This window comes from Camellia sinensis, chromosome 15, assembly GCF_055761805.1.
Source record: "Camellia sinensis isolate YWXY chromosome 15, ASM5576180v1, whole genome shotgun sequence".
Taxonomy (NCBI): Eukaryota; Viridiplantae; Streptophyta; class Magnoliopsida; order Ericales; family Theaceae; genus Camellia; species Camellia sinensis.
This window is the reverse complement of record NC_138975.1, coordinates 28,108,911-28,123,071: the sequence shown is the minus strand read 5'-3', so window position 1 is coordinate 28,123,071 and position 14,161 is coordinate 28,108,911. Positions and strand designations below refer to the sequence as shown.

At 40.6% G+C, this 14,161-nt stretch overlaps 1 protein-coding gene across 1 annotated transcript; it reads right to left on the bottom strand.

Moving 5' to 3' along the window:
- Positions 1-1,143: 1,143 nt before the first annotated feature.
- Positions 1,144-3,291, bottom strand: LOC145812882 (uncharacterized). The gene is made up of 3 exons (XM_082908106.1): positions 2,259-3,291; positions 1,690-1,868; positions 1,144-1,377 (listed from the first exon to the last, which is right to left on the bottom strand). The coding sequence occupies exons 1-3, from the start codon at positions 3,289-3,291 to the stop codon at positions 1,144-1,146; spliced, it is 1,446 nt and encodes a 481-aa protein (XP_082764232.1).
- Positions 3,292-14,161: the final 10,870 nt, after the last annotated feature.

The window sequence follows — 14,161 nt, the reverse complement described above, 5'->3', positions numbered from 1 at the left end:
AGCTTTAATCTGTTGGTAATGTAGACATCTAGCCACAAAATCAACAATACTCTTCTTCATTCCAGGCCACTAAAAATTCTGTCTCAAATTGTGATACATTTTTGGGTGCATAGCAAACTTACTGTTGTGTGCGTCGGTCATCACACGTTTTCTCAAATCACAACAATCGGGTACACAAAGACGGTTTTGAAATTTCAGCACGCCATACTCAAACACAAATCCCGGCCTCGGCTTCGAATCAAATTCCTCTATGATCTTTCTCAAGTATTCATCTTCACATTGTTTTTGTTTGATCTCGTCAAGAATCGTAGGTTGAGCGGAAATGGCAGTTAAAATCCCACCTTGTTCTTGCATACTAATCTTAATCTCTTTTTGTTCCAGGTCAACTAGCAGTTCCTTTCAATTGGTCAACAAGCATGACAAATTTGTACTGGATTTTCGGCTCAAGGCATCTGCTACGGTATTAGCCTTCCCTGGGTGATATAAGATCTGCAAATCATAATCCTTGATTAACTCTAACCATCGCCTCTGCGTCATATTCAATTCCTTTTAGGTGAAGAAATATTTCAGGCTTTTATGATCGGTATACACCTCACTAGTTACCCTATACAAGTAGTGACGCCAAATTTTCAAAACAAACACCATAGCTGCCAATTCGAGATCATGCGTCGGGTAGTTGTTTTCATGAGGTTGGAGTTGTCAGGAAGCATAGGCAATCACTTTTCCGTTTTGCATCAATACACACCCCAAGCCTTTGTGAGAAGCATCATTGTAGACTTAAAACCCATCAGTACCATTGGGCAAAGCTAAAATTAGTGCAGTCACTAACCTGGTTTTCAATTCCTGAAAGGCTGCCTCTCTTTGTTCATTCCAGTCAAATGACACATTTTTCTGAGTTAATTGGGTCAACGGCATAGCAAGCTTGGAAAAATCTTTCACAAATCTTCGGTAGTAACCTGCAAGTCCCAGAAAACTTCTAACTTCTGTTACGTTCGTTGGTCTAGGCCAATCCACAATAGCTTCAATCTTCTGAGGGTCAACAGAAACACCATCCTCATTGATCACATGTCCCAAAAATGTTACATTGTCAAGCCAGAATTCACATTTGGACAATTTAGCATACAATTTCTTTTCTCTCAAAATCTACAAAGTAGTTCTCAGATGGTTCCCATGTTCTTCCCTATCTTTAGAATAAATCAGAATGTCATCAATAAACACGACAATGAATTCATCAAGATATTGTTTGAAAACCCTATTCATTAGGTCCATAAAAGCTGCAGGTGCATTTGTCACTCCAAAAGGTATTACGAGGAACTCATAATGTCCATATCTAGTTCTAAATGCAGTTTTCTCTACGTCTTCTGCTTTAACCTTTAACTGATGATAACAGGACCTAAGATCAATTTTAGAGAACACTTTAGCTCCTTGGAGTTGATCAAACAAATTATCTATTCGAGGTAAGGGATATTTGTTCTTAATAGTCAATTTGTTCAATTCTCGGTAGTCTATACACAAGCTCAAAGATCCATCATTCTTTTTGACAAACAAGACTGGAGCACCCCAAGGTAAAGTGCTCGGACGAATAAATTTCTTATTTAACAGCTCCTGAAGTTGAGTTTTTAATTCTTTCAATTCTGAGGTAGACATTCTATAGGGGGTCTTGGAAACAGGTTGTGTCCCTGGAAACACCTCAACAGTGAATTCGATCTCTCTATCCACTAAGTCCCCAGGTAAGTCATTCGGAAACACATCGGGAAATTCACAAGCAACAGGGATAGTTTCTACATTAGTTCCGTCAGATGACGCAGTCAGTATACAACACAAGTAACCCCTACATCCCTTCCTAAGCAGTTTTCTAGCTTTCAAAGCTGAAATCAGATATGGGGGAGGAACTACCCCATTCCCAGTAAAAGTAAATTCAGGCATACCCGGTGGTCTAAACATAACAGATTTACTTGCACAGTTAATGGTAGCACAGTATTTAGTCAAACAGTCCATTCCCAAAATACAATCAAAGTGGTCAATGTTCAAGGGCAATAAGTCAACATATAACATCATATCGCCAATCATAATATCACATGCCAGATAAACATGAGTGCACATCATAGAATCCCCAGACGTCGTAGATACAGATAACACATATGCCATAAGTTCTAATGGTCTAGTCAATTTTCGAGAGAAAGCATGCGATATAAAGGAATGTGTAGAACCAGAATCTATCAATACGCATGTATCTTGAGAACATACAGAGAGTGTACCTGACACCACGGTATAGGTATTTGGTACGTCACCAGCCACTAAGGCGAACACTTGACCTTGTCTCAGAGGTTCTTTCCCAGTATTGGCCCTCGTATTCGTCTTGGATGCAGATGCGGATCTGGCTGAGCTTGCCGCTGGTTGGTTGGTATTTTTGAACCTGATAGGACAATCCTTCATCATATGACCAGTCTTTCCACATCTAAAACAGGCGCCCAAAGCTCGATAACAATGCCCCTTGTGTTTCCTACCACATTTCGAGCAAGTCGGCATAGTACCACTACTTTGGTTTGAACTACTGTAAGATCCTGTGTTTCGCCTCTTATTCCCAGAAAATGAACGACCCTTTTTGAAACTGTTTCCATATCTTTTCCCCGTCCAATCAGTTCGTGGGACGAGAGTTTGTTTCTTCGCTGTTAGAATGGACTCTGCCATTAATGCCCTATCCAAAACATTTACGTACGTGGGTAGGTTCAGGACTCCCACCCTATCCAGTATGTCCAGATCCAACCCACCCTCAAACTCGCGGGCCTTCTTGTAGTTTGTGTCCACCATGTGAGGAGCAAACCTGGCCAACTCAGTAAACTTAGCCTCGTACTCGGCTATAGACATTCTGCCTTGTTTGAGTTCCTGGAATTCTGAAACCTTCCGGTCTCGGAAGCACTGGGGAAAGTACTTATCATAGAAAATTGTATTGAATTGAGTCCATGTCATATTCTCGTAGCCATTTCGAATCAGTAACCACCACCTTCGGGCTTCATCCTTTAGAGTATAGGTGGCTAGGAGGACTTTCTGGACTTCAGAACAAGGGAACACCTCATACAGTTTCTCCATTTCAGGTAACCACTTCTCTGCTTTCAACGGTTCAATTCCACCATAGAATGTTGGCGGTTTCATTTTCATGAGCTTCTGTGTCAAGTTGATGAAGTCACCGATGCCCATTTCAACTTGAGCCAGCAGGGGTGGAGGTGGTAAAGGTTGTTGCCTCTGTTGTTGCATTACCACTTCGGTTAAGGTTGCAAGCATTTGTTCCATTCTATTCATTTGGGCATCAGAGGACCCTACTGTGTCATCATTCCTTGCATTGTCTATTTGCTATAGGTAAACAAAACTTTATGTATTCAAATTCACATGTTTATACTTGAACTTATGCTTTCACTTTCGAACAATGCACATAAACATGCAGATGAAATGCCCCTACTTCTTACTAGGACTTCCTAAGCTCATATGGACCTGTGTGTGCGGTAGAACGCGTGCGGTAGAACACGCTTGTGTATATATATAAGTTTTGAAATCTTCTGTCCCATGTATGTCATCACAGCCCATTGGACCCAGTATAATTTGTATAATTGCTTCCGCAGCCCCCTTATCATGTGCTTTTCTATTCAGAGGCCTTCGGTGATCCACGGATTACTGGCCGGTTACGATGCTAAACCTATAGGGGCGGGTTTGGGTCATGACAGAGTGGTATCAGAGCACGTGTTCTACCGCACACACAGGTCCATATGAGCTTAGGAAGTCCTAGTAAGAAGTAGGGGCATTTCATCTGCATGTTTATGTGTATTGTTCGAAAGTGAAAGCATAAGTTCAAGTATAAACATGTGAATTTGAATACATAAAGTTTTGTTTACCTATAGCAAATGGACAATGCAAGGAATGATGACATAGCAGGGTCCTCTGATGCCCAAATGAATAGAATGGAACAAATGCTTGCAACCTTAACCGAAGTGGTAATGCAACAACAGAGGCAACAACCTTTACCACCTCCACCCCTGCCGGCTCAAGTTGAAATGGGCATCTGTGACTTCATCAACTTGACACAGAAGCTCATGAAAATGAAACCGCCAACATTCTATGGTGGAATTGAACCGTTGAAAGCAGAGAAGTGGTTACCTGAAATGGAGAAACTGTATGAGGTGTTCCCTTGTTCTGAAGTCCAGAAAGTCCTCCTAGCCACCTATACTCTGAAGGATGAAGCCCGAAGGTGGTGGTTACTGATTCGAAATGGCTACGAGAATATGACGTGGACTCAATTCAATTCAATTTTCTATGACAAGTACTTTCCCCAGTGCTTCCGAGACCGGAAGGTTTCAGAATTCCAGGAACTCAAACAAGGCAGAATGTCTATAGCCGAGTACGAGGCTAAGTTTACTGAGTTGGCCAGGTTTGCTCCTCACATGGTGGACACAGACTACAAGAAGGCTCGCAAGTTTGAAGGTGGGTTGGATCTAGACATACTGGATAGGGTGGGAGTCCTGAACCTACCCACGTACGTGAATGTTTTGGATAGGGCATTAATGGCAGAGTCCATTCTAACAGCGAAGAAACAAACTCTCGTCCCACGAACTGATTGGACGGGGAAAAGATATGGAAACAGTTTCAAAAAGGGTCGTTCATTTTCTGGGAATAAGAGGCGAAACACAGGATCTTACAGTAGTTCAAACCAAAGTAGTGGTACTATGCCGACTTGCTCGAAATGTGGTAGGAAACACAAGGGGCATTGTTATCGAGCTTTGGGCGCCTATTTTAGATGTGGAAAGACTGGTCATATGATGAAGGATTGTCCTATCAGGTTCGAAAATACCAACCAACCAGCGGCAAGCTCAGCTAGATCCGCTTCTGGATCCAAGACGAATACGAGGGCCAATACTGGGAAAGAACCTCTGAGACAGGGTCGAGTGTTCGCCTTAGTGCCTGGTGACGTACCAAACACCTATACCGTGGTGTCAGGTACACTCTCTATATGTTCTCAAGATGCATGCGTATTGATAGATTCTGGTTCTACATATTCCTTTGCATCGCATGCTTTCTCTCGAAAATTGACTAGACCATTAGAACTTATGACATATGTGTTATCTGTATCTACGCCGTTTGGGGATTCTATGATGTGCACTCATGTTTATCCAGCATGTGATATTATGATTGGCGATATGATGTTATATGTTGACTTATTGCCCTTGAACATTGACCACTTTGATTGTATTTTGGGAATGGACTGGTTGACTAAATATTGTGTTACCATTGACTGTGCAAGTAAATCTGTTGTGTTTAGACCACCGGGTATGCCTGAATTTACTTTTACTGGGAATGGGGTAGTTCCTCCCCCATATCTGATTTCAGCTTTGAAAGCCAGAAAACTGCTTAAGAAGGGATGTAGGGGTTACTTGTGTTGTATATTGACTACGTCATCTGACGGAACTAATGTAGAAACTATCCCTGTTGCTTGTGAATTTCCCGATGTGTTTCCGAATGACTTACCTGGGGGCTTAGTGGATAGAGAGATCGAATTCACTGTTGAGTTGTTTCCAGGGACATAACCTATTTCCAAGACCCCCTATAGAATGTCTACCTCAGAATTGAAAGAATTAAAAACTCAACTTCAGGAGCTGTTAAATAAGAAATTTATCCGTCCGAGCACTTCACCTTGGGGTGCTCCAGTCTTGTTTGTCAAAAAGAAGGATAGATCTTTGAGGTTGTTTGTAGACTACCGAGAATTGAACTAAGTGACTATTAAGAACAAATATCCCTTACCTCGAATAGATGATTTGTTTGATCAACTCCAAGGAGCTAAAGTGTTCTCTAAAATTGATCTTAGGTCTGGTTATCATCAGTTAAAGGTTAAAGCAGAAGACGTAGAGAAAACTGCATTCAGAACTAGATATGGACATTATGAATTCCTGGTATGCCTTTTGGAGTGACAAATGCACCTGCAGCTTTTATAGACCTAATGAATAGGGTTTTCAAACAATATCTTGATGAATTCATTGTTGTGTTTATTGATGACAAGGAAGAACATGGGAACCATCTGAGAACTACTTTGCAGATTTTGAGAGAAAAGAAACTGTATGCTAAATTGTCCAAATGTGAATTTTGGCTTGACAATGTAGCATTTTTGGGACATGTGATCAATGAGGATGGTGTTTCTGTTGACCCTCAGGAGATTGAAGCTATTGTGGATTGGCCTAGACCGACGAACGTAACAGAAGTTAGAAGTTTTCTGGGACTTGCAGGTTACTACCGAAGATTTGTGAAAGACTTTTCCAAGCTTGCTATGTCGTTGACCCAGTTAACTCGGAAAAATGTGTCATTTGACTGGAATGAACAAAGAGAGGCAACCTTTCAGGAATTGAAAACCAGGTTAGTGACTGCACTAATTTTAGCTTTGCCCAATGGTACTGATGGGTTTCAAGTCTACAGTGATGCTTCTCACAAAGGCTTGGGGTGTGTATTGATGCAAAACGGAAAAGTGATTGCCTATGCTTTCCGACAACTCCGACCTCATAAAAAGAACTACCCGACGCATAATCTCGAATTGGCAGCTGTGGTGTTTGCTTTGAAAATTTGGCGTCACTACTTGTATAGGGTAACTTGTGAGGTGTATATCGATCATAAAAGCCTGAAATATTTCTTCACCTAAAAGGAATTGAATATGAGGCAGAGGCGATGGTTAAAGTTAATCAAGGATTATGATTTGTAGATCTTATATCACCCAGGGAAGGCTAATATCGTAGCAGATGCCTTGAGCCGAAAATCCAGTGCAAATTTGTCATGCTTGCTGACCAATCGAAAGGAACTGCTAGTTGACCTGGAACAGAAAGAGATTGAGATTAGTGTGCAAGAACAAGGTGGGATTTTAACTGCCATTTCCGCTCAACCTATGATTCTTGACGAGTTCAAACAAAAACAATGTGAAGATGAATACTTGAGAAAGATCATAGAGGAATTTGATTCAAAGCCGAGGCCGGGATTTGTGTTTGAGTATGGCGTGCTGAAATTTCAAAACCGTCGTTGTGTACCCGATTGTTGTGATTTGAGAAAACGTGTGATGACCAAAGCACGCAGCAGTAAGTTTGCCATGCACCTGGGGAACACGAAAATGTATCACAATTTGAGACAGAATTTTTGGTGGCTTGGAATAAAGAAGAGTATTGCTGATTTTGTGGCTAGATGTCTACATTGCCAACAGGTTAAAGTTGAACATCAACGACCCGCTAGGTTGCTACAACCACTCCTAATACCAGAATGGAAATGGGAACACATTACCATGGACTTCATTATGGGATTGCCTCGTTCTTCCCGAGGTATGGACTCTATTTGGGTTATAGTTGACCGTTTAACTAAGTCTGCCCATTTTCTGCCTGTCAAAACTATTTATAATGTGGATAAATTGGCTAATATTTATATGGCTGAAATTGTGAGATTGTATGGAGTGCTAGTATCTATCGTGTTTGACAGGGACTCAAAGTTTGTATCAAGATTTTGGCAGAGTTTGCAACAGGCTTTGGGGACTGAACTGAGGTTGATTAGTGCCTATCACCCACAGAGAGATGGACAAACTAAACGAACTAACCAAACTTTAGAGCATATGCTCAGAATGTGTGTGTTAGACTTCCAAGGGAATTGGGAGACCTATTTGCCATTAGCTGAATTTGTGTATAACAACAGTTATCATTCAAGCATTGAAATGGCTGCTTACGAAGCTTTGTACGGAAGAAAATGTCGTTCTCCGATATGTTGGGCTGAAGTAGGTGATAGACCTTTGTTGGGACCAGAACTTGTGCAAAAAACAGCTGAGAAAGTGAAACCGATCCAGCAACGTCTAAAGACTGCGCAGAGTCGGCAGGAGAGCTATGCTGATGTTCGAAGAAGAGATAGGGAATACGAAGTTGGGGACCATGTGTTCATTAAAGTGACACTGATGAAGGGTCAAACTAGGTTTGGTGTTAAGGGCAAATTGGCGCCAAGGTATGTTGGACCATATGAAGTCCTCGAAAAGATCAATCCGGTATCGTATCGGGTAGCCTTACCCCTAGTAATGGAACATATGCATAACGTCTTTTATGTATCGATGCTATGAGAATACTTGAGGGATCCACTCCACGTCATTGAACCGACACATGTGCTTTTGAAAGATGACTACACTTATGAGGAAAGACCTATCCAGATTGTGAATCGCCGGATCAAAAAGTTGAGGAATAAACAAATACCGTTGGTAAAAGTTGATTGGCAAAACCACGGAGGAACCTATGCAACTTGGGAAACCGAGGAAGACATGGTGAAGAGATATCCGGATTTGTTCCCATTGGACCTAATGTTGATTTAGAATGAAGGTAATTCGAGTTTGGAGGACCAAACTCTTTTAAGGGGGAAAGACTGTAATAACCCCGACCTCTGATTAATGTTAATTCGCACTTAATTATGCCTAACAATAATTTAGAAGGAATCTGGGATTAATTTGCATATGTATTGCATTAATTCTGTGTTTCCATCTATTTGCTATAAAGTGATCTGTTTATGTGTTGACTTTGAACTGCGAATTGAAAGCCTTATCGGCGACTGATTCAGAAATTGATTAGTGTGTTATACTAGTTAGATTTTATGTGATTTTATGGTAGGCTTAATTAAAATTTGATTTGGAATGTGTAAATTAGATTAAATAATGTTGAAGTGCATTAGTTTGCCTAATTACACAAATGCCACTTGGTGGCTTGATTGAGACCAACTTTATCACACCTTATTACACTTAGAAGCATCTCTCCTCAGCCATTTTCTTGACCAAACCATAGGAGAGAGAGAGAGAGAGTAGGAGAACAAGACTGAGTTCATCTAGAATTTTGCTTGAACTTAGAAGAATTGAAGGCAACTTGGAAGATTAGGCTACTAAGCTTGAAATTGAAGACCTAAAGGTAGAGAATTCATCTTTCAATTATGAATGTGTGTTATTCTTCTAGGTTCATGGTGAAATTGGTATTTAAAGTCAAGATTTAGCTCAAAGTGTGGTTTTGAGAGTCCATCCATGCATGCATGCATAAATTTCCATGCTTTAAGTTTGAATTCTAAGATTTCTTCCATGCATGTGTTAATTTCACTCACATTATGGTCATTCATCTTGTTGTCCATCAAATTATCAAGTTTGATCATGTTTTGGAGGGTTTGGATTCAATGAGATTCTTGAATGTTGTATTGATGGCATGTTCTTAGAGTTCATGTTGATTTTGCACAAATTGGGTTGCTTTTGGGCCATGATTTCTTGAAATGATTTTTAATACATGTTGTTTTATGAGTTATTATATGTTTCCTCAAATATTGGCCCAGAAAAATGAGTTTTGAAGGCTTAAAGGTTGAGTTTCATGCTTGGAGGTCAATTTCGATTTTCTAGAAATTTGACCCACGCTCGAGCGGTTACTTTCACGCTCGAGCGTGAATCCTGAGTACATGCACCTCCACTCGAGTGTTGATAGTTACGCTCTAGCGTGAAATGCGTATACCCAGAAGTTTGTGTGTTTTGAAGTCCGCTCGAGCGGGGGAACCCACGCTCGAGCAAGACTCTTAGTCTCACGCTCGAGCGGGGTTCGAGCACCCGTCGAGCGTGAAAATCATGCATCCAGCACTTTTTCATGAGTTTACAGTACGCTCGAGCGAGGAAATTCACGCTCGAGCGAAGCTTCATTGTCTGTATGTCCACTCGAGCGAGGAAATCCACGCTCGAGCGTGGACCTTATTTTTAGCAAATCTTGAGAAATGTTTTCCAACGCATTCCTGCATCCTTATTCCATCTTAGGCATTTCTAAGCGATGTTTAAGACTCCATAATGAGGATTAAGGGTTAGAAACACACTAAGAGCAAACGACATAAGTTATGTACAATTCGAACGTGTGTTTCAAGTGTGTGTTCATGTAGGTCACGTGCCTCAGAACAAGTGAAGGGCCGCCTTACCATCTAGTTAGGGCTACCAATCATCCATGAGTAATAACTTTGTAAAGTTATGTTTAATGTTAAGTATTTTTTGAATATTATGATACGAAGTAATTAGTTCTCTGAAATGCCATGCTATGTTTGAAATGAATGAATGGTTGTCCAGGATTCTGAAAGTTATTCATGGCATCCTTAGAATCATATGATATGCGTCCCTTCATGGGTCATCAGGTCTCTTTATGGGTCATCAGAAACGTCTATGTGCACATGAGTCATTAGAATGCCTTCAAGGCTGTCCCTTTATAGGCCATCGGATTTGTTAACGCTAAGAGATGTACCACGTGTGACTATATGCAAAATTTGATTATGAAAACGATTATAAGTCTGTTTTTTTTATTTGGAATCTAAATATGTGTAAGACTCTGTTTCTGATAAGAATCTGATTTCTAACTCGGTGATGGACATCATTCATTAAATCCTTTACTCTGTTATTATTCACTGGACTTTAGCTCACAGTTTATGTTATGTATGTAGGTGAGCCGGCGTGTGACCCGGGCCAGAGTTAACGGCCTTCATTTTTGTTTTGTCAGCCAACCGTTGTGCCTCCCGAGGAGGTTCCGATCGAAGTCTAGTTGCATGGCTGTTTTTGTACTTATGCTAGTTTTTGAATGTTTGTAAAGTCAGGTCTTGGGAACTTCACTTATGTAAATGTTTTGTAAATATTGAGGTCCTCTGACCGACACGCTTGTGTATATATATAAGTTTTGAAATCTTCTGTCCCATGTATGTCATCACAGCTCATTGGACCTTGTATATTTTGTATAATTGCTTCCGCAGCCCCCTTATCATGTGCTTTTCTGTTCAGAGGCCTTCAGTAATCCACAGATTACTGGCCGGTTATGATGTTAAACCTATAGGGGCGGGTTTGGGTCGTACTCTGTCATGACCCGAACCCGCCCCCAAGGGTTAAGGACATAACTGACCAGTAATCATGAGATTACCTACAGCCTCAAACCAAACCGGACATAACTCATTAGAGTAAAGGGGGCCAAACGGAAGCAAAATTTAAAACTTTGTCCATAGATCTGTGTTTTACATGGCACGTCATAACGAACCATACGCATATCCGTTAATAACTCACTTAAGAAAATAGTAGCATAAGGCTCTGTACAGACAGGATCAATTAAGTCTAAGTCAACCCATGAAAACTATATACAACAGACTCAAAGTCTTCGCCAACATGACAGAACGTAACTACATAACAAAAGGCGAAGACGAGTCTCATACGTGAGATGCAAGGGCTGACTCTTCAAAGCCTTGGTTGTTCCACACGGACTTCACTGAGGCTGGGTCTGGACCTCTCTTGGCTCACCTACAAACACGTGAATGAGCGTGAGCGATAGTCCAGTGAATAATATCAAATAAAGCAGTTATACAAACAATATGTAGAACAACATACTTCAAACAGCCTTGGGCCCGATTCATATTTCTATTTAACATGTATATACACAATTTAAGTCGAGTGACTATGGTTTCAAACATACTGGCCTTTGGCCCATTCATCTTTCATTTGTCAAACCGGCCTTTAGCCCATTCAGACTTTCATGTCGAACTGGCCTTTGGCCCATTCATTCATGTCAAACTGGCCTCTGGCCCGTTTATTCATGTTAAACTGGCCTCTGGCCCATTCGTTCATGTCAAACTGGCCTTTGGCTCATTCGTTTATGTCAAACTGGCCTCTAGCCCATTCGTTCATGTCAAACTGGCCTCTGGCCCATTCATTCATGTCAGACTGGCCTCTGGCCCATTCATTCATGTCAAACTGGCCTTTGGTCCATTCAAACTTTCATGTCAGACTAGCCTCTGGCCCATTCATTCATGTCAAACTGGCCTCTGGCCCATTTATTCATGCCAAACTAGCCTCTGGCCCATTCATTCATGTCAAACTGGCCTTTGGCCCATTCAAACTTTCATGCCAAACTGGCCTCTGGCCCATTCATTCGTGTCAAAACGACCTCTAGCCCATTCATTTATCCATAGCAAACATTGCCCACCAATCGAATTAGCGAACTTATAAGACTTACATAGAAGTAAGCAATCGGACAATAACACATTTCAGATATCCTTGTTAAGATATTACTCACAGTGATCGGCTGATTGATTTGCCCTGGAGCTTGACCCTACACGTCACATAACACATATGGGTCACAACCGATTCAATCTGTTCTTAATTCACATAATCCTCTTTAGGCTTAATTCTTATTCTTCTAACTTATTTACAATGCTCAATGTACGCCTAAGAGTACTCAGAAGTGAAAGAGAACGGAAAACGGAACACAGAATGCATTTTCAAAATTTCAGAAAACAGGGTCCCCGCTCGAGCGTAGACTTCCCCGCTCAAGCGGACCCATAAGGTCTGCAAAAGTACTGGATGCTTCGAATTTACGCTCGAGCGTGAAGTCTGGCGCTTGAGCTGAAGGTCTGTCGACATAGCTCCCCGCTCGAGCGTGAACTTCCCCACTCGAGCAGACACCATGTCTGCAAAAAGTTCTGGAAGCACGTATTTCCCGTTCGAGTGGACATCAAAATTTCTGGGTTTTCCAGAACATGTTCTTGAGCTCAAACTGACATTCAAAGGCTCCAAAGCTCGAATTAAGGTACCAAAATGGAGAAATACAACATATAGCATAAGTACACAAACAACATGGAGCCAATCTTCAAAATTAATTAACGTTCTTTTTGTATAATTCAAACTCATGTCTTCAAACCTCATACAAGCTCCATATCTTTAATTATTCAAACATGCATGCTAATCTTGACTTCATTTCTATTCCAAATAATGCAAATGGTGTTCATTCTCATGGAACACAACAAAAACATGCTTGTATGTATGATTCAACACTCATATTTCCATATTCAACTTAATACATGCTTGATTATGCAAAAATCATAGTGATCCTATACATGCATTTGCACATTAACTTCAAATTCATCAATTATAGCACAACTCTTGTTCTTGATCACCAATTAGTCTTTAATTCACAAAATCACCAGTTCAAACTCATGAATTTACTCACCTAGGAGCTTTATTTTCCAAGCTTATGCTTAATTCTTGAGTGTAGGTTCAAGATTCCCAAGTTTCTTGACCAAACCTTCAATCTCCTACACTCTCTCTCTCTAACCAACCCTCTCTTCTCTTCTTAGAGTAATTTTCGGCTCAAATGAACAAAGAGAGGAATTGAGTGTGTAGTGTCCCTCTTTATAAGTCTCATTAGTCACAATTAAATAAGATTAAACAATTGAGCACTACAACACCAATTTAATCTATTTAATTTGTTCCGAAACAGTTTTCAATTAAATTTCATCGTAGGCTCTAAAAATTACGCCAATCACAATGGCGTAGTCAATTTCGGGTTCTGTGGCCGATAAGGCCTTCAATTTAATTTCCAAAGCAGATAGTCAAACAGATATTCCTACGGTAAACATATAGAAATTCAAAACCACATATTTTCACATAATGGCACACAAAATCATATCAAACACATAATCATATTCATGCTAAGGACCAATTAGTATACTACAGAACAGGGTTATCACAGTCTTCCCCCCTTTAGGAAGTTTGGTCCTCCAAACTTATTTTACCTTTAGTCGAACAAAGTTCGGAACACTTTTCATTCAACGGTTTCAATCCTTTTTTATAGTTGTTTACTTAGTTTCAAAATCAAGCAACATTCTGTTCTTAATCAATCAGAGGCTTACCTTTTCCACCATACAAGGTTTTGCACGGTGCCACATCGATACCAGAGTGGAAGCTGTTGTTGTAAGCAGAGTCTGCCAACAACGAATAGACTTTCCAAATTCCCTGAAAGATCTACTTAATATATTTGGAGCATTTCTCCCAAAAGTTTTTTCTAATTATACATTGATTTTCGGACGGCAAGCAGCGTCGAATCACAATTCAGTCCCCATTACCTCTTGAAGGCTTATCAGAATTCAAGCACATTTTAGGATTCCTGTCTAAAACAATAGATACTGGGACCCCATGCAAACAAGCAATTTTATCGATGTAACCAGTGGCTGGTCTATAAGCATCACATGAAGATTTTACAGGGAGGATATGAGCAAACTTAGAAATTCTACATACAGTAACCCAAACGGGACTTATACCTTGGATGCTCAAGGTAGCCCCATAACGAAATTCGTAGCCACA

Bases quoted from the DNA above. Each gene is read 5' to 3' on its own strand.
- LOC145812882 (XM_082908106.1), bottom strand. From the start codon at position 3,291: ATGGAACAAATGCTTGCAACCTTAACCGAAGTGGTAATGCAACAACAG. The intron at 1,869-2,258 runs GTACACTCTCTG...ATCTGATTTCAG, and splicing joins TACCTATACCGTGGTGTCAG to CTTTGAAAGCTAGAAAACTG. The intron at 1,378-1,689 runs GTGTTTCCAGGG...TGTTATCATCAG, and splicing joins AGATCGAATTCACTGTTGAG to TTAAAGGTTAAAGCAGAAGA.